This window comes from Phyllostomus hastatus, unplaced genomic scaffold (genome assembly GCF_019186645.2).
Source record: "Phyllostomus hastatus isolate PE091 unplaced genomic scaffold, TTU_PhHast_1.1 phas_contig_38, whole genome shotgun sequence".
NCBI lineage: Eukaryota > Metazoa > Chordata > Mammalia > Chiroptera > Phyllostomidae > Phyllostomus > Phyllostomus hastatus.
In genome coordinates, this window is record NW_025333869.1 from 6,740,499 (window position 1) to 6,760,176 (window position 19,678).

A 19,678-nucleotide genomic window follows, 5' to 3' on the forward strand; every position below is an offset into this window, starting at 1 on the left:
TACTTGAACAACAATTAAAAAAATAAAAAGTGAAAATTAAAAAATAAAATGCCAAAGGTGAACGACAAAGAGAAAACCTTAAAAGGAGCAGGAGAAAAGCAGTTAGTTATATATAAGGGAACTACCATAAGACTGTCAGCTGATTTCTCAAAAGAAAGATTGCAGGCTAGAAGGGATTGGCAAGAAATATTCAAAGTGATAATAATGAAGTACCTACAACCAAAATTACTCTAACCAGCAACGTTATCATTTAGTATCAAAAGGCAGATAAAGAGCTTCCTGGCCAGAAAGAGAAAACTAAAGGAGTTCATCGCCACCAAGTTTTGTATAAAATGTTAAAGGGTCTTCTTTAAGAAGATAAAAAATATGAACAGTAAAATGACAGTAAATACATATCCATCAACAATTGAATCTAAAAAACAAAATTAACAAGGAAGCAGAACAGAAACACAATCACAGATACAGAGAACATTTGATGATTGCCAGATGGCAGTGGTGTTAGGGCATCTGTGAAAGAGGTGAGGGGATTAACAAGTACAAACTGGTAGTTACAGAATAGTCATGGGGATGTAAATTACAGCATAGGGAACAGAGTAGCCAATGAACATATTTGCAGGATCCATGGACATGGACAATGGTGTGGGGTTTGTCTGAGGGAGTGTGGGGTGACTGGGTGGAGAGGGATAAAGGGAGAAAATTGGAACAACGGTAACAGCATAAACAATAAAATATAATTAAAAAATAAAAGATATTTGTAAGATTAAGATTAGACTACATTATTCTCAACTCTAGAACTATGAAATTTTTTAAATCATTAATTGTTTTCAGTGTAGTATAACCACATTAGATGTGTTGCTGGTCTAAAAAAAAACAGTTCATCACTTTTAATATCTCAATAAATTACTGAGGCCAGAAAATTGAGATGAATAATATTTTATAAATATTTTTCTTTCACAATTACCAGCAGTCCTCAGGGATAAACTAGCGAAAGGCCTGCCCATTGACAATAGCTTCACCTTTTTGCCAAGATTCATGTGCTCCATCTTTGCCTTCAGAAGCTTCATTTTATTCATAGTTATTGAATTTTCAATTATCTGTTGCCCAGAAGGAGAAGGCTCAATTTCTTCATCCTCATCAGTATACAAATTATACACCGAACCACCACTGCAAAAAAAAAAGAACCAAAAAATGAAATGATAATTACTGTTATGTGCCTGACACCAGCCCAATGACTAAAAATACTCCATGTGCAATAGAAACTATAGAGACTGCTAATGATAAAACAATAAAAATACTCCATGTGCAATAGAAACTATAGACGCTTCTAATGATAAAACAATAAATCCATCTTGTTAATGTAAATTCAAGGAAAATATATTTTTAAACATATCTTAGAAGAAAAAATGGGGATAAATATCATAATCTAGCCCTACTGAAAATTCTAGTACAGCTGAGCTTTTCTGATTCAGTACACTATAAAGATCTTTTGGCTATATCATTCCCACAGAAGCAAAATCCATTTCTACAAAAACGATCTTATTTCATTTTATCAGCCAAGGCAAACTAGACTACAGGCTGATCAAATTAACCAGAATGAAAAAGAAACTGACACTGAAGTCCTGCTTTTTATTCATCCTGAGATGATTCTCACAAAAAAGGAGGGAGGACTCATATACAGGTGTCACCAGAACATTTTCTGTTCTTTAGAATAACAACAAAAAAATACAGATAATGTAATATTTTTCTCAGTGTGTTTAGAAATGTAACTACCTAGAATAACAGATTTAAAATAAAAAAAAGACAGCCCAGGCAATTCATGACACAAATTATTAAACATGTTAAACATTTAAAACTATTGACTAATCATCATGCTATTTGTTCATATCTTAACGTAATTATTATTTGGGGACCCTTGTCTTTGCATAATGCAATGGCACTTATCACACTACCTACATATTTATACTTATATGTCTATCTTTCCCTCTTACTCCACCATATATATAAGTTGAAAGCAGTTATTAGACTTTTTCCTCTTCCTAGTCTTAATACCTGGGACAATGCTTGGCACATATTCTAAAGTTTGACAAACTTAACACAAATGTAAGTGAAATTCAATTTTTTCAACAATGAGAAAAGTAAAAAAATAAGGGTTTGAAAAAACAAAAATATTCTTCCGGCCAAGATGAAGGCATAGGTAGTTACACTGTGCCTCCTCACGCAACCAAAACTAAGGACAACAAGAATTTAGAAACAAAAAAACAACCAGAACTGAGAGAAATGAACCCAACAGAAGTCTGACTACCATTCATCCAGACCGGAAAGGAGGGGTGGAGTCGGAGGCCTACAGAGAGGGGTCCAGGGATCCCAGCAGGAAAAAGTGGTGGCTGGCAGACACTGGCATGCAGGGCACAGACAGCAGTTGGTGAACCCCAGAAACGCCGGGGCAGCTGACGGACCAGTGGCAGACCCTGGGCATGGGAGGCAATGAGCAGACCCAGTGAGGCGCGCAAGGTAGCTGGCTGCCCGCAGCTGCACATTCGCGCCCAGAAGAACTAAGCAAAAATGGGCAGCAACACAGACTGCTCAACCCAGGGACCCAGTGCTGGGAAACAAAGCCTGAAGGCACTGATTGAAAACACCTGTGGGAGTTGGGGCCAGGAGATTCTCTCAGCCTCACAGGAGGCTCCTTAGGGAAACCCACAGAGTCCGAGAGAGTACACAAGCCCACCCACCCAGGAGCCAGCACCAGAAGGGCCCAATTTGCTTGTGGGAAGCAGAAAAGGGGACTCAAGTCCTACAGAGAGCTGAGCAGGAGCCATTGTTCCCTCTCAGACCCCGCCCCCACATACAACCTCACAACCCAGCAACTGGGGTGCCCCGCACTGGTGAACACCTAAGGCTCCGCCCCTCATATGTAACAGGCATGACCAGACCAAAGGAAAAAAATAAAAATAAAAAAGGTGGCTCAAACAGAGTTAAAAGCCCCAGAGCCAGTTTTTTTTAAGTGACCAAGAAATAGCCAGCCTATCAGATGCACAGTTCAAAGCACTGGTGATCAGGATGCTCAGCAGAATTGGTGGACTTTGGTCATAAATTAGATGAACAAATGCAGACTACAATAAGAGAAATGAAGGAAAATGCAGAGGGAACCAATAGTGATGGAAAGAAAACTGGATTTCAAATCAATGGAAGGGGCCAGAAGGAGGAAAGGAACAACCAAACACAAAAGAATGAAGAAACAAGAAATTTTAAAAATGAGGAGAGGTTTAGGGACCTCCAGGACACCTTTAAACATTCCAACATCTGAATTATAGGGGTATCAGAAGGGAAAGAGGAAACACAACAAGTGGAAAAGTTATTTGAACAAATAATAAAGGAGAACTTCCACAATCTGGCAAGGGAAATAGACTTCTGGGAAGTCTAGGAAGCTCAGAGAGTCCCAAAGAGGTTGGACCCAAGGAGGAACATACCAAGGCACATCATAATTACATTACCCAAGATAAAAATGAAGGAGAGAATTCTAGAAGCAGCAAGAGATAAGAGGACAGTTACCTATAAAGGAGTTCCCATCAGAATGTCAGCTGATTTCTCAAAAGAGACCTTGCAGGCAAGAAGGGGCTGGAAAGAAGTATTCCAAGTCATGAAAGGCAAGGACCTACATTCAAGATTGCTCTATCCAGCAAAGCTTTCATTTAGAATAGAAGGGGAGATAAGGTGCTTCTCAGATAAGGCCAAGTTAAAGAAGTTCATTATCACCAAGCCCTTAATATATGAAATGTTAAAGGGACTTATCTAAGAAAAAGAAGATATAAAATATGAACAGTAAAAAAAGACATCAAACTCACAGTTAGTAACAACCATACCTAAAACAAAAGCAAACTAAGCAAACAACTAGAACAGGAGATCACATGGAGGGTTAGCAACAGGGAAGTGGGAGGAGGAGAGAGGGGGAAAAGATGTAGAGAATAAGTAGCATAGACAATAGGTAGAAAATAGACAGGGGGAAGGCAAGAATAGTATGGGAAATGTAGAAGCTAAAGAACTTATGATATGTGGACGTGAACTAAAGGGGGGGAATGTGGGTGGGAGGGGTGGGCAGAGTGGAGGAGAGTGAAGGGGGAAAATGGGACAACTGTAATAGCATAATCAATAAAATATATTTTCAAAATATTTGAAGAATGACTAAAATTTTAAATAGAGCAGAAAAAGAATGTGTGTTAGCTATTGCAGAAAGTTTACTTATAGGAAAACTAATGTATCTATGTTAAAGCATATGAGAGTTAATAAGATTTCCTGTTCTATATGGTTATAAGAATGGAAACAATTTCTACAAATGTTGTTATTCCACAACATTTTTGAAGCACATACTATTACCATACAAAGGCAAAATAGAGGGTGAATAACCCCACTTCTAAACTTTATACAGTGAAATAGATGACATTTTGAAATTCAGGGTTGTTTACACGCAGCACTCATGACTATTAGAAGGAAGAACAGCAGAATTTGATCCAATAACCAATTCAGTCTTTAGTGTGTCTTGTGACCAATACTTCTACCTATTATAGATGCCTACTACAGTATAAAAACTGACACAATGGGCAAAACACTAAATTAACATTGTTAGTGTTTCCTAAATGCCTACTCTATCAGGTACTTTCCACATATTTCTAATATTCACAAAATCTATATAATGTATTATATCCCATTTTATAAATAAAACTGCAGTTAAAAGAGGTTACATAATTTTGTTCAAGACCAGAGAGCTAATAAATGGTGGACCTAAGATTCAAATTCCCCATCTGTCTGGTCCTAAAGTCTATTATGCTTATGTATCCCCCACAACAAATGGAATTTAAAGTATGTGAAGGCTCTTGTCTTAAGGTTCACTATACCTGAAATGGGGTTGATTAAAGATTTTTGGCAGCTCACCATTGGAGTTAGAAGAAAAAACTCCAGTATAATCTATTTTTTATTACCTTGCAACATTTTAACTTTAGGTACTACTCTATTATATCCCGTGCTTTTAACATTAACTGTCCATAATTAATTAAAGAGGTTTTTGACACAACATTCCTAAAAAAAGTAAAAAATTAAAAAAAAATAATACCTGGTCATTTACTGTTTTCTTGTGTGTGTGTAAAAAGTACAATCATGATAAATATTTCATTGGATACATTTTAGGGGGTTAAAAATACTTTTAAATACACCTAATTTTTTAACACATTATTATTTTCCCTTTCATAAAGCAGAGTCATGAGATCAGTTACAAGCCAATCATAATTCTTTTCTAGCTGAAAAATATAACTACTGATTCTGAAGATGGCAGTGAGGTAGGTGGGAGCAGAACCCACTTGCCCTCTGCCCAGCTGGAACATCTTGCCAATCTTCTGACGAATACAGTGAACAGCCAATGGAATTCCAGCATATATGAAGTTTGGAGGTTAAAACTGTAGAGGACATTGAAAAACAGATGGTAAGGAGATCATGTTGGGACAGTAAGGTCCCTGGGACCAGCGCAGGGACCAAAGCTGCTGAGATCCTGGCCTGGAGGGGTTGCTGGCTGCCACAGGAGCTTTGGAGGAGAGCCAGCTCCATGATTGTAACTCAGCAGCTCTTGCCCCTACCAGAGCAGGGAAAGCAGCCTCACACCAGGAGAGACCTGGATGCATGAAGTTGCTGGGGGGAATAAATGGGACTGTGGTCACTGGCTAGGACAGTACAAGATAAATTGGGAAGCTGGGTGACACCTGGAGAGGGGAGAAGAGTTGGGCCGTGAGGGACCCTGACCCGGATAGTCTCTGGACTGGTCAGAGAGTTGGGCTGTGTGAAAAACTGGGCACTTGTTAAGAAAGGCAGGTGCAAACAGCAGGAATTTACTCAAAAAAGGTTCTCAGGTGCTGTTTAAGGAATCTCTCACTCGACTCCTGGGTTAGGAAAGAGGGAGGAAGAGGTGTGCCACGTGGACTTCAGAGGAGGACAGCAGGGCTCAGGGAGTTAGCAACCCCAGAGAGACTTAATTTAGTGGGGGAGCTGAACTGCTCTGAAGGGACTTTGAGCGTGCCCAGCACCCAGGTCAACCAAGAGGGAGGAGGTGGGTGTGAATTGATCCTAAGCAGTGCACCTCATGGGCAGCACAACTGGTGGATTAAAGATGCCTGCCTAGTGCAGATGGACAGTGGGGGCCAGGCAGTGCATAGAAGACCTGGGCTAGAGGCTGGACAACTGAATATGGCAGCCCTGACCTGGCCCCTGTCCTCCCAAAATCACTGGTAGGGAGAAAATCCAAGCCCAGCCCCATTCTGCCTGCAGCATCCAGGAAGACCAGCAGAACTCACTTGGCAGATTTCAAGTCAGAAGGAGGCTTCCGCACTCCACCCAAGTGTGAAACAATAAGACCTGCAGCTGTGAAAGGACCAGAGACAGATACAGAGAGGGATCACAAGACTAACACCAACAACTGAGAAACTGAGATGAATTTTAATTTGCCATCCTATAGAACTTGCATTTTATTGTTTCTTATTATTTTTATTTGTATTTATTTGATTTGATTATTTTTATTTCTCTTCTATTTAGTTCTTTGTTTTAGTTGTTTAATTGCATTGTTTCACTGATTTTCCTTGTTCTGTCTTTCATATTGCATTTTATTTTTTCTTCTTTCACTTCAGTCATATTCCAATACATACTATTTGTCTTTTACTTTCTGTTCTTTTTATTCAGATCACATACTTGTCATATTATTGTTTTCCAGTGCTATTGTAAATACTGTAACAGGGTGCAGCCAAGATGGGAGCCCCAAATAGGGATTTGGAATGGAGTCCAGGAAATATTAGAAAAAATATCTATATATAGAATGTCCTCACCCCCACAAGTCTAAGCTGGGGGATGGGACACATGGAGCAGGGCCATTGAGAGCTGTTTTGTATAGAAAAGCTTTGCAGCTAACCTCTGGCATGGTCATTTAACATATCAATAACATTTAACTGGTTTCATGGATATGTTAAATAGCTGTGGCCATACTTTGAGCCAGGGGCATGGAAGTGAATTCCACCCAAGATGTAACTAGGACGCAACTCCCCCTGGTTAGTGCATGCATGAGAGCTCAGGGATGACTGGAATCCAACTGCAAGAGGAAGCTTAAAAGAAAGAATTTGCTGAAATGCTTGTAAACTGTCCTGTAACTAGTTGATGTTTTTAAAGCTGACTAAAGGGAAAATCTTTGCTCTTTCTCCCAAGCCTAGACCTAGTTGGGGGTTGTGCTGTGGGGATCAGCTTGTGGGTGTTTTTACAGTGATGTGGTGAGTGCCCTTGTGGCTCTCAACTGCTGGACCCGAGCCTGCGAGGTTGGAGCAAATAGTTGGGCAAGAGAGCAAGGCTCCTGCTTACTAAAGAAGGTACCATTGCAAAGCGGTCATAAGAAAGAGTGACTTAGGAAGAAAACCCTTTTCCTCTGAAATCCAACACACCCTTATGACATTCCCAAAAAGCACTCAGGGTCATTGGCCCTTACCTGAGCTAATGCGCACGTACTCCAACCAAGTTGGTGTGTTGTCCATAATGATGATGGCTGGTAGCCCTGGGTCCCTGTTGGTGGGCGCCAGCTGACACAGACACTGGCCTGCAGTGTCCATGTCATTATGGATGAAATGAGACTTTCACATAGACTACAGAGTCCAGTGGAAGAAAAGGGACAGCATGGCTTTGCTTTCAAGGGGAACAAAAACCTTGGCCCTTGCTGTGACCAGGCTTGATTGGGTTTCTCAGTACATTACATGATGGTCCTCATTTACTATATGTATGGGTTCGCTCTAGGTAGTTACCTTTTATAGAAAATAAAGGAGCCAGTGCTGCTAATCACATCACAGAAGAGGGATATTTGCAAATGAAAAGGCAAAAGTGGTTGAACCAGTTACACTCATCCTTGGAAGGTTTAGCATGGATTTTAGGAAGTTACTTTGCAGTAAATGTCCTCAATTCAGGGTGAGGGAGATTTTTAGCAAGAGCAAGACTCAAAGTGTCTTAGGCATATTGGAATCCTGATTCCCCATGGGAGAACCTATCTGTGGGTTCTGTGATGTTTCTCTCCCTTTCTCTCTCTCCCTTCCACTCTAAAACCAATAAGCATGTCCTTAGGTGAAGATCTTAAAAAAAGGTAAAAATTACATTAATAAAATTTTAAATGGTCCCTCTCATAGCTCTACAGCTTCCTTCTTTAAAAAATAATATTTACAAAGAAGTTGCTAATACACTAATTTAGTACAACTTGAAGTGATATCTGCTACTATTAATGGAGTAAAAATATGTGTAGAACAATGAAAAGCTTTATTGAACAAAGTTTACAAAGGCAATGAAATATAAGGTGTTTAAAACCTATGGTTATTCAGCAGGTATTCTATGGCCAATATTTGAATCTATCATGTATTATAGCACCAGCAGTATTAATGGTAAACTTCATTTGTGTCCTGAACTTAACCAACAATTCAATGGCTTGACAGTCATAGTTTTATTGTGATATTTTTAGCTCAGGGCTGACACAGAATTTTTCTCAACAAAAAGAACTCTCCTGAAGATGGTGGTGCAGGTAAATGCAGCTCACTTCTTCACACAAACACAGGAAAAATTACAACTAAATTACAAAGCAACTATCAACCAGAATCATCAGAAAATCAAACTGTATGGAAATCTGACAACCAAGGAATAAAAGAAGTCACATTCATCCAGATTGGTCAGAAGGACAGGTATGTAGACATGTGGAATGGGCAGTCCCACACGCACATGTTTTGGATAAAAATCAGGAGGGATACCTCAGGAGCAAAGTTTCCCAGCCCCACATCAGAACACCCAGCCCAGGGTTCCAGTGCCAGGAAGATAAGTCCCCATAACTTCTGCCTGTAAAAACCAGTAGGAGATTGGGTGGCAGATGAAACTGTAGCATTCTCAGGTGTCTCCTTTAAAAGGGCCCACAAAGAGTCCTAGGACTTACAGACTCATTCCTTTCAGCTCCAGCACTAGGGCAGCAGCCGGTAGGGCAACTTGGCATAGAGGGAGAATCTTAAGTGTCTGGCATCACAACAAGTGCCAAGTGACAGCTTCCTCTTGGACAAAACTCCAAAGGCCAGTCAGTAGCCACTGTCCCTTTTCAGACCCCTCTCCTACACAGAGCCACAGAGTGGTAACACCATATCTGAGACTCCATCAGCCTGGTTCACATAGGTTGCCCTGCCCTGGTGATTACTTAAGGTTCTGCCCAATTCAACTTATGGGTGCACTTTTCTACAATGGGCCACACTACTAAGAGGGAGAGTCAAAGCAGCTGTACCTAATACATAGAAACAAACACAGAGAAGATTCCCATTCCAAAATGAGAGTACAAAGAAATATGACCCAAATGAAAAAAAAAGAACTAAACAAAATGGAGATAAGCAATCTATCAGATGCAGAGTTCTAAACATTGGTTATTAGGATACTCAAGGAACTCATTTGGTACATCAACAGCATAAAAAAGGCCCAGGCAGAAATGAAGGTTACACTAAGTGAAATAAGGAAAAAATTAGAGAATCAACAGTGGAGTGGATGACTCCAAGAATCAAATCAATAATTTGGAACATAAGACAAGAAAACCTATTCAATCAGAACAAGAAGAAGAAAAAGAATTTGAAAAAATTAGGTTAGGGCAAAGAGCCTCTGGGACAATTTCAAGTATACCAACATTTGTATCATGGAGTTCCAGAAAAAGTACAGAAAGAGCAAGAAATTGAAAGCTTATTTGAAAAAATAATTCATGAATATGTCCCTAATTTGGTGAAGGAAATAGATGTGCAAGTCCAGGAAACAGAGTCCCAAACAAGATGGACACAAAGAGAACCACACCAAGACCCATCATAATTAAAATGCCTAAAATTAAAGATAAAGAGAATCTTAAGAGTATCAAGAGAAAAGCAGAGAGTTCCCTACAAAGGAATTCCTATAAGACCGTCGGCTGATTTCTCACAAGAAACTTTGCAGGCTAGAAGGGATTGACAAAAAGTATTCAAAGTGATGAAAAGCAAGGACCTACAACCTAGATTACTCTACCCAGCAAAGCTATCAATTAGAATTGAAGGGCAGATAAAGTGCTTCCCAGATAAGGCCAAGTTAAAGGAGCTCATCATCACCAAGCCATTATTATATGAAATGTAAAGGGGCTTATTTAAGAAATAGAAGATTAAAACTATGAACATTTAAATGGCAATAAATTCACAACAATCAACAACTGAACCTGAAAAAACTAAAGAACATGTATGAATGACCCACAGACATGGACAACAGTGTGGGAAATGACTATAGAATTGGGGTGGGGGAGGGTTGGATGGGTGGAGGAAGACAAAGGTGGAAAAATTGGGACACCTGTAATAGGAAAAAAATAAAAATGATAAAAAAGGATAAGTATTTGATTTTAAAAATTAAAAAAATAATAAACAAAAAAGAAAACAAGCAAAACAGAAACAGAATCATAAATAGGGAGATCATTTGGAGGGTTATCAGTTGGGAGGGGGAAAGTAGAGAATGGGGCAAAGGTACAGGGATTGAGAAGTACAAATTGGTAGGTACAGAATAGACAGGGGATCCTAAAATAGTGTAGGAAGTGGAGAAGCTAAAGGACTTATGTGCATGACCCATGGACATGAAATAAGGGGGGGGGGGGGAATGCCAGAGGAAATGGGGGATACTGGGTGGAGGGAAGCTAAGGGGGAAATTGGAACTATAATCACATAATTAATAAAATATATTTTTTAAAAAAGAAAGAACTATCTTCTGCTAATATCAAACACTGAATGCTTTTGAAAATTGGCTTTTACTGTGGACTTCATGGTGAATGCCACCTAAAATTACAAGGCAAAAGAATGCTTTTGTGAGAAACTTATACTGCAGTAATGCCATTTGACTAGTTGTCAAAATGTAATCACATGTAATGCCATGCTTCAAAAGTTAGAAACTTAAGCGAGATCTCAATTCTCACACATATTTACAGCAGACAATTTTTGAACTCAAAGTATGCCCCCAGCAGCATTTTTATACCTCACTGTAAATTGATAGACATTTGCATATTTAAAAATCTATTACAATATGGCATTGAGGAGCTCCATCTATCTCCAACTGAAAATAATCTGCAATGTAATACCATATTAAAAGTAAACAGCAACAAAAGACTCTAACAGAATTCTATAAATACCTTCTAAGTGATGAACATGCTCTATTAAAAATTATATATTCATAAACTCCTATTAGTATTTGGTAGTATCTATCTTTGTGAAAAGAAATTTTCCAAGATAAAACACATAAAATGTCTTTACTGATCAATATTACACAAATGAACTTTTGCAACTGATTTTGCAAATTTGATAGGCAACACTAACTTTAAAAAAAGAACCTTTCTTTTTAATTTTGTAATTTTTTAAAGATTTTGTTTATTTGGTTTTAGAGAGAGGGGAAGGGAAGGAGAGAAATATCAATGTATGGTTACCTCTCAAGTGCCCCCCACTGGGGACCTGGCCAGCAACCCAGGCATGTGCCCTGACTGGGAATTGAACTGGCAGCCCTTTGGTTCACAGCCTATGCTCAATCTACTGAGCTACACCAGCCAGGGTGGCAACACTGACTTTTTACCCCAAGTATCACTCCCACAAAAAAATAATTCTCATTAATAGACCTGAATTACATACATAGGCCCACACACATACTCAATTATTATTTTAATTTCTGAATTTGTCATTAAAAATCTCCTGAAAAAAATTTTCTCTCTTGTTATATAAATACCTACACCTGATTTTGTCTCATAGCCTTAAAGCCCTAAAATAGTAACTATTTGGCCTTTTACAGAAAAGTTGCTGCCTCTTGTTGCAGCATAGGCATAATAAATTTCCTTCAAGGTATAAACAAAATTTTGTTTCCATTCCCCTTGTTCATCTATTCTATTTCTTGTCCAATTCTGGTAGGTAAATAGAAAAAAAGAGAAAAAAAATTTAAATTACCTTGAGAGGAACAATAATGCAATTTTAATTAAAATCTATGTCAACAGTTGTGCTACGTCTAAAACACACAATAAAAGTAGGCTGAGGAAAAATTGGAGTAAAAGGAGGAAATGGCACTTCAAGTGAAAGGAAATAGATGTGTGAAAACATGGCATAATGAAAGAGACCTGAAAAATTGATGATGACAGGTAGTAAAGGGCCTTACATGCTAAGCTAGGGAGTCTAGATTCTCTCCTTTAGGAAAGGAGAGACAAAAGAGAATGTTCTTAAAAAAGAAAACCAAAACAGCAGTGAGCTAGCACAGAGAGAGGCTGTATAAAAAAATTCTATTCGTGGTCCAAATGAGAGACACTGGATTAGGGCTACAGCTCTCATTGTTCCCTCTTCTAAACTTCAAGCCCAAATGTTTATGCCACATTTGTAGTGCTAACCAACCAGATCCTGACACACTAGTTAACAGTATACCTGAAACCTATATAACTTTATTGATTAATGTGACCCCAGTAAATTCAATAAAGAAGAAAAATATACAGCCAATACCCTTTTGTTACAGTCTGCTCTCCTTCTTCCACAAAGCCTAATCTTTCTTCCACGTAACACTCTATGGTGGGAAGAATCCTAAAGGAATCCTGATGATTCCCAATCTCTGATGCTCATACCCTGTATACTCTCCTACCCTTCAGCATGGGCATAACCTGTGGTTTACATGCAGCCAACAGAATACAGCAAAATTAAAAGGATTTTGCAGAGGTAATTTAGGCCCCAAATCAGTAGACTTTGAGTTCATTACAGTGGAGCTTTGGACAGACTTCAGCCAATAGCCAGCAAAAAACCATGGCCCTCAGTCATATAACCACCAGGAAATGAATTATGACAACAATGTGAATTAGTTTGAAAGCAGATTCTCTTCCTTAATCAAGCCTCCAGATAAGAGTACACCTTTGCCAACACCATGATTGTAACTTGTGGGGCCCCAAGTAGATCACCCAGCTACACTGTCTAGACTCTGGACCCACAGAAGCTGTTCTTCAGACTATCAGTTATCTTTTCTATAAATTGTTTGCCACTAGGCTTTTTATGTTGTAGATTAAATTTGGTTACCTGTAACACTGTTCCTTCCTCCTTTATCTGCTTGGCAAACTCGTACTTCTCATTTATGTTTGCTTCTTCTCAGAGATCATCCCTAACTCCCTACCTTTCAGGAAAATGAAGTCCCTCTCACCTAGTTTTTCAGAGATGTTGATATGTTTTCATAACACTTGCCAGTAGTATATTATAGATACTATTTATACCAGATTGCACGCTCCATGAGAGAGAAATAATCATCTTTGTAACCCAGTGCCTAGGGTAGAGAGTGGCTACAAAAATTCAGTAATGTTTACTGACTTAAGTGAAAGGCAATAAAGAATGACAGTAAGACAGAATGCACAAAAATGTATAGATTACCTTGTCCAATTCCCTAAATGTTGTTTTGCCCACCCAAGTACCTTTAGGTTGTATCCTTTTAATTTTATAAGTAATGTTACAATTTCTCCACCTTTAATAGAGTAGAAAAACAAGACCAGAGAAGTAAGATTTACCCACCTTTAAGCAGCAGAGTTAAATTTTGAAAAATGATAGTAATTTTAGGTTCAACCCTTTCTACTATGGCAAGGCTGTATAATAACATACTATTATAACAAGACTCTATAATCTAGTAGGCATCTTAAAGTTTCATAATGTCACAGAAATAAGTCTTTTGTATAAAAAAATATTATTCCAAAAAGAAATTTTGGGTTTAAAAACTAACTACCCTCTAAGTATTAATTATATGAGGGCAATTTCAGAATCACATACCCGGGGTTGAAGGTATAGAGGAAAATGCACAAAATTTAGTCAGTCTTGTGAATATAATAAGATAATTTTGACAACACAAGGGAAACATAAAGGTTTAGGAAGTGTATCATGTGATAATCTTTTTTAAGTGAGACATGCAAATGAAAACCTATTTACCTTAATGATTCAGATAATGGTGTTAAAGTGCCATCTCCCCTATCTACTACACGAAAGAAATTCAATTGCTCTCCTTCTCGGTATACCAAAAATGTAACTTGTTTATTGTAGGAGGTCTTCTCCCAGGCTTCATCTCGACTGGAATCCATGTACTCAGCCATCTCCCTAAGTGGGTCATCCATAGGAACTACAAATGGAAAAATTGATAAACAAGCTTTCAATTTATATCAAGTTGTATGCATCTTGGTACAGTGACAAGATAAAATGTGATGCATTTGTATACAGCCCTGTGTATACATATATACATGATATTCTCCAAAGAATTTTCTGGTCTTTTATACTTAATACCACATTCCTTATGTTGTATTAATAAGAAAGAAATTAAATGCATTGTTATGTTTTTATGTACAAAGATACATGAGGTCTTTCCTCTACCACTAGAGTCTGTATATTTGTTGATTCTATGACATAATTAACTATGATTTTTATTTGACACCTCTACTTCCTATATTTTCCAAAATTGGTTCAATCAATAATATAAATTCCACTTACTTTAGATTTAAAAAATACACATAATTAGGAGACATATTAGAAATGAGAAGCAAGTGAATCCCTCTTTTTCTTTCTGATCTTATACAGAGGCTGATTTTCTTAGAGCTGTTTCTTGATGTGCAGTTAGGTAATTAAAAATACACAATAATACAGAAACAAGGGGGCCATTTATGTACTAAAACTGCAGTGTGTGTAAGGGTCAGAATGTTGTTTCTTTTTTTAAAGATTTTATTTATTTTTAGACAGAGGGTAAGGGAGGGAGAAACAGAGGGAGAGAAACATCAGTGTGTGGTTGCCTCTCTCAGGCCCCTGATTAGGGACCTGGCCTACAACCCAGGCATGTGTCCTGACTCGGAATCGAACTGGTGATCCTTTGGTTCACAGGCTGGCACTCAATCCACTGAGCCACACCAACCAGCCTCTGGTTGGTTGGCAGAATGCCGTTTCTTAAAAGGACCCCAATTGTCCTAGAATATATCCACATGTCCAGTCAGAGCATGAGGACTGGAACAAAACCCTCACTACTGGCAGGCTCTAGAAGTCTGAAGATGTTCTCAGGTTTGAATTATATTGCAACCATGATTATAGCCCACTCTTGTCCACAGCACCCACAGGTTCCACTCCTGTGGTAGAAATGGTCCTGAAGAGATTGCTGACTCACAGGGTGAATGTTCTAAAAGCCCCTGAACTCCAGAGTTGGTTGTCTAAGTAATGGTTACAGGAAGATAAAAAAGTTCATTCGCAAAGACATTTTCTGTCAAGCTGAAAAAACATTAGCGCTTTCCTAAAATAGCCAACAATTTCGGAAGCTGCGTAACTCTCATTCAAGTAGCTTATTATTAACAGAAGCACAGTGCTGTACTACCCTTTTAAAAAGTTACTACTATAAGAAATATTAAACACTGAAAGTAACAAGGTAAAAACATTAAAGATTTTCCCATAGCCTAAATTCAATATCACCACTACTAAAATACAAAAAACTTTTGAAAATAAAATTTTTATAAAAATGTTTGAATGTTTTGATTGACTCTTTCATAGGCACAAAATGCATAAATATTAAGACATTTTTAAAACAAGTTTTTTTTCTTTTTTTATTACTTTATTGTTGTTCAATTGCAGTTGTCTGCATTGTCTCCCCACCCCAGCCAAACATACTTACCTCCCTTGCTTCTCCCCTCCCCCTTGGTTTTGTCCATGTGTCCTTTATAGTAGTTCTTGAAAACCCTTCCCCCCATTATCCCCTACCCCTTCCCTCTGGCTATTGTTAGATTATTCTTAATTTCAATGTCTCTGGTTATATTATGCTTGCATTTTTCTTTTATTAATTATGTTCCAGTTAAAGGTGAGATCATATGGTATTGTAGCCATTGTGGAAAACAGTATAGAATTTCCTCAGCAAACTAAAAATGGAACTGCCTTTTGACCCAGCAATTCCACTACTGGGATTATACCCTAAGAGCCCTGAAACACCAATCCAAAAGAACCTATGCACCCCAATGTTCATAGTAGCAACAATTTACAATAGCCAAGTGCTGGAAGCAACCTAAGTGCCCATCAGCAAATGAGTGGATCCAAAAACTATGGTACATTTACACAGTGGAATTCTATGCAGCAGAGAGAAAGAAGGAGCTTATATCCTTTGCAACAGGGTTAAAACAAGTTCTTACCAGTTTTAAGTTAATGCTGTATTCACATTACATTCACAAAAAATATAAGAACTGTGCTACTTCAATTACTAATGCCACATGAAAGCCTTATTTAAATCGATGTAGTGTGCCTTGCTTAGGGAGGCACCAGGACTGAATATGTGTATGAACATATGTGCATGTATGCATACATTTTAACAGAAAAATCATTTAGATTTCATCAGGTATAAATTTACTTGTAGATAGGAAAGTATTTTCTATGGTGTTTTGATAATGGTTAATTCAAAAAACAATTTTAAAGGCTAAATATCACTGGAACTGAGGTGAAAAAGCTACTTTCTGAACCAGAAGTTTCAAGACTAAATAACTAAAAAAAATCTTGTTTCTCAAATACCATATTGAGAAGTTTTAGATCTGGGTTCATTTTTTTCACAAAGTTTTTAATATGGAACATAGACAACATCAAGTTTTTAATTTTAAAAAAGTTGATTCAGTAAATGTAAAATTATTAAAAACAATTTAAAATATAAAAAACAGACAAGTTCTAGGTTCTGATTTGTCAACTTACAAATAAGACACAGAAATCTGTAGCAAAAATACTATCAAGAAGTTCCAACTATCCAAAGGTATGATGTCTTTCATTTTTTAATTTTAAAAATACATACATTTTTAACTCTGAATCTGTAGCACTTATACTTCTCATAAACATAAAATAATTGTATTCCTAGTAAGAAAAGTAGGTATTCTGATTAAAACTCTGGTTTAAATAAAATACTATATACAAATAACCAACGTTCAAAAATATAATACAATGGAGTTCACATGTCATTAAATACTAAATAATTCTTTTTTATAATAATGACTCAGTAAATGCTTTAGGGGTTCTCGTACTATCTTCAAACTTGATACTATAAACATCACTTCATGTCAAATAGGACAATTTTATAAGTCCAATTAATAGACAGTCCTAGATATTAAGAGTGCTAACTAACCAGCTTTAATATATTATCTTCATCTTTTCTAACCTATCCAAAATATTTAAACAGCAAAAGTCACCTATCTCACAAAATCCTCTTGAAATAGTTAGGAAAAAGATGGTAATATTGATTGCTTTATTTTCTTAACTAAAATTTGAAGCATGGAGATAAAAATTTGACCTGTGCAAGAAATAAACCAGCAGTGGAATCTATAATTAACTATAATTAAAATTTCTGATTAAAGAAGGCTCAAACAAATATGAAGGCCTTCCCCCAAACGATGGCTGAGCAGTCTAAGGATGCCTCTTTTTGGTGGGGATTCATGTGGCATATCTGATTTAGGGACCAATGTAAACCTTCCAAGTTCTTCCCATGCTTAACTTTCTTGTTAGTAAAGTCTCTGCTCACATCATCTTTTCACAAGATCCTTCCACAATCATCCTCCTACTTCCTTGCTTCCACAGACTCTATCACACTATCCTATTTCCTCCACAACAGTTACAACTGCTTGAAATGATATTGATTCTTTACACATTTATCGTGGACATTTTCATGAACTAGGGACATTTTCTCCCATAAAACACAACATCTAGTACATGCTCAAAATGTATTTCCTGCATGAATGAATGAATGAATGAATGAACGAACAAACTCCCAGAGACTGCTCACATTCTGAAAAAGGATTCAACAGGGCCATGATAATATCTATGAAACCCAAATATATCATAGACCAGGCTAATAGCAGGCATCATGGAAGTTTCAATAAAAATTATTACCCCAAGAATTAAAGAATCAGTGGATAAGAAAAGCAATAAGACTGGAGTGAACCTAAACACAATGACAACATATTTATACTATGCCATCCCATTTCCCTTCCCTATGTTGATGAGGTTTGTTTTTTAAATCCCTCTGGACTGAGACTTTCTGGAATATAAATTCCTGTCTCTATTCATTTAGGCTTTAAAGAACAATATGTAGAAAACAAACAAACAAACAAACAAGTGGTTCTTTTAAAACCTAATAGCAGAAAGAAAACCTTACTACAATATATAAAAATGCCAACTGGTAGCCTGGCTGGCGTAGCTCAGTGGATTGAGCGCGGGCTGCAAACCAAAGTGTCCCAGGTTCGATTCCCAGCCAGGGTACATTCCTGGGTTGCAGGCCATAACCCCCAGCAACCGCACATTGATGTTTCTCTCTCTCTTTCTATCTCCCTCCCTTCCCTCTCTAAAAATAAATAAATACAATATTTAAAAAATAAAATAAAATAAATAAAAAAAACACCAACTGGCTTGAAGATTGATATTGTCAAATTGCTTTAATATACATAATTTTAACATACGCCTACCTCTTCTAGTATTTATAGGTCCACCACGTATAGCCAATACCAGCTTCAAGGTACAGCCTTCTGAAATGCTGTGGATAGTTAACACAAAAATAAACTACAGTCATCAAAATGCATTAATTGATAAATATATAGTATGTACTTCTTTAGCAGGCATAGTGCTACTCCTCTAAAATATAAAAATAGATATAGTAATGTGCATAAATATAACATGTTAACTTATTTACTTATATAATGAAAAAGTGAAGAAGTTTTCATAAGCCTTAAATATGACATGAAATATCAATAAAAGTACTGGAAAGGACCTCTGTGATCATGTAGTTTAACCTGTTTATTTTATATGTAAGAAAAAGGAGGCCTAAGAAGAAAGGAAGCTTGTTCAAGACCCAGAGTGTTACAAAATAGCAGGTATATTTAATAAAGTAGGAAACAGGAAAACAGCAAATCTACAAGGTCTCTCAGTGTTCTTTCAGCTATTCCATACTGCCTCTAACATTTTTGTTCTTTTCTTTTTAAAAAATATTTTATTTATTTATTTTTAGAGAGGGACCAAGGGAGGGAGAAAGAGAGGGAGAGAAACATCAGTGTGTGGTTGCCTTTTGAGCATCCCATAAGGGGCACCTGGGCCACAACACGGGCATGTGCCCTGACTGGGAATCAAACTGGTGACCCTTCAGTTTGCAGGCTGGCACTCAATCCACTGAGCCACACTAGTCAGGGCTGTTCTTTTCTTAAGTGTGAAGATTTATGTGAGAACAGACAGAAAAAAGACAAAATGTCTGACAGTATTATCTGCAATCACTGGTGCACACAGTGTCACTTAGTAACTGAAGAAAGACTTAATTTAAAAATGAAAGATATAGTGAAGAGCAATAATCTTTTACTCAATACTTGTGAAAATGGAAGGAAAAAGAAGCTAACCAGGTGAGAATGGGGTCAATATTCAAAGAAAAGCGCAAAGAACTCAAGATTAGAAGAGAAAGATCTAAAAAGGAAGGAGATAAATAGCTTAGAGTGAATGATGAAAAGGGAAAACACAGATTCAAAGGACAAAAATTAGGTAATATAAGGTATTGATCTAATACATTTTAAAGTTCAGGATTTACACAGAAATCTAGAAACAGAACTATTCAGAAGAAGAAACACGATCCAAGGATT

The 19,678-nt window shown here is 37.4% G+C and overlaps 1 protein-coding gene across 3 annotated transcripts in view; it reads right to left on the reverse strand.

Annotated features, from left to right (window-relative positions):
• Positions 1 to 19,678, reverse strand: part of ZFAND4 (zinc finger AN1-type containing 4) — a 167,152-nt gene that overhangs the window by 58,521 nt on the left and 88,953 nt on the right. For all 3 annotated transcript variants that reach the window (XM_045842053.1, XM_045842052.1, XM_045842054.1), the window contains 3 exons: positions 18,524 to 18,591; positions 14,001 to 14,187; positions 1,017 to 1,164 (listed from right to left, as the gene is read on the reverse strand). In XM_045842053.1, the coding sequence (XP_045698009.1) occupies positions 1,017 to 1,164; positions 14,001 to 14,182 (330 nt within the window). In that variant the 5' untranslated portion in view covers positions 14,183 to 14,187; positions 18,524 to 18,591. The remainder of the gene's footprint in view (positions 1 to 1,016; positions 1,165 to 14,000; positions 14,188 to 18,523; positions 18,592 to 19,678) is intronic.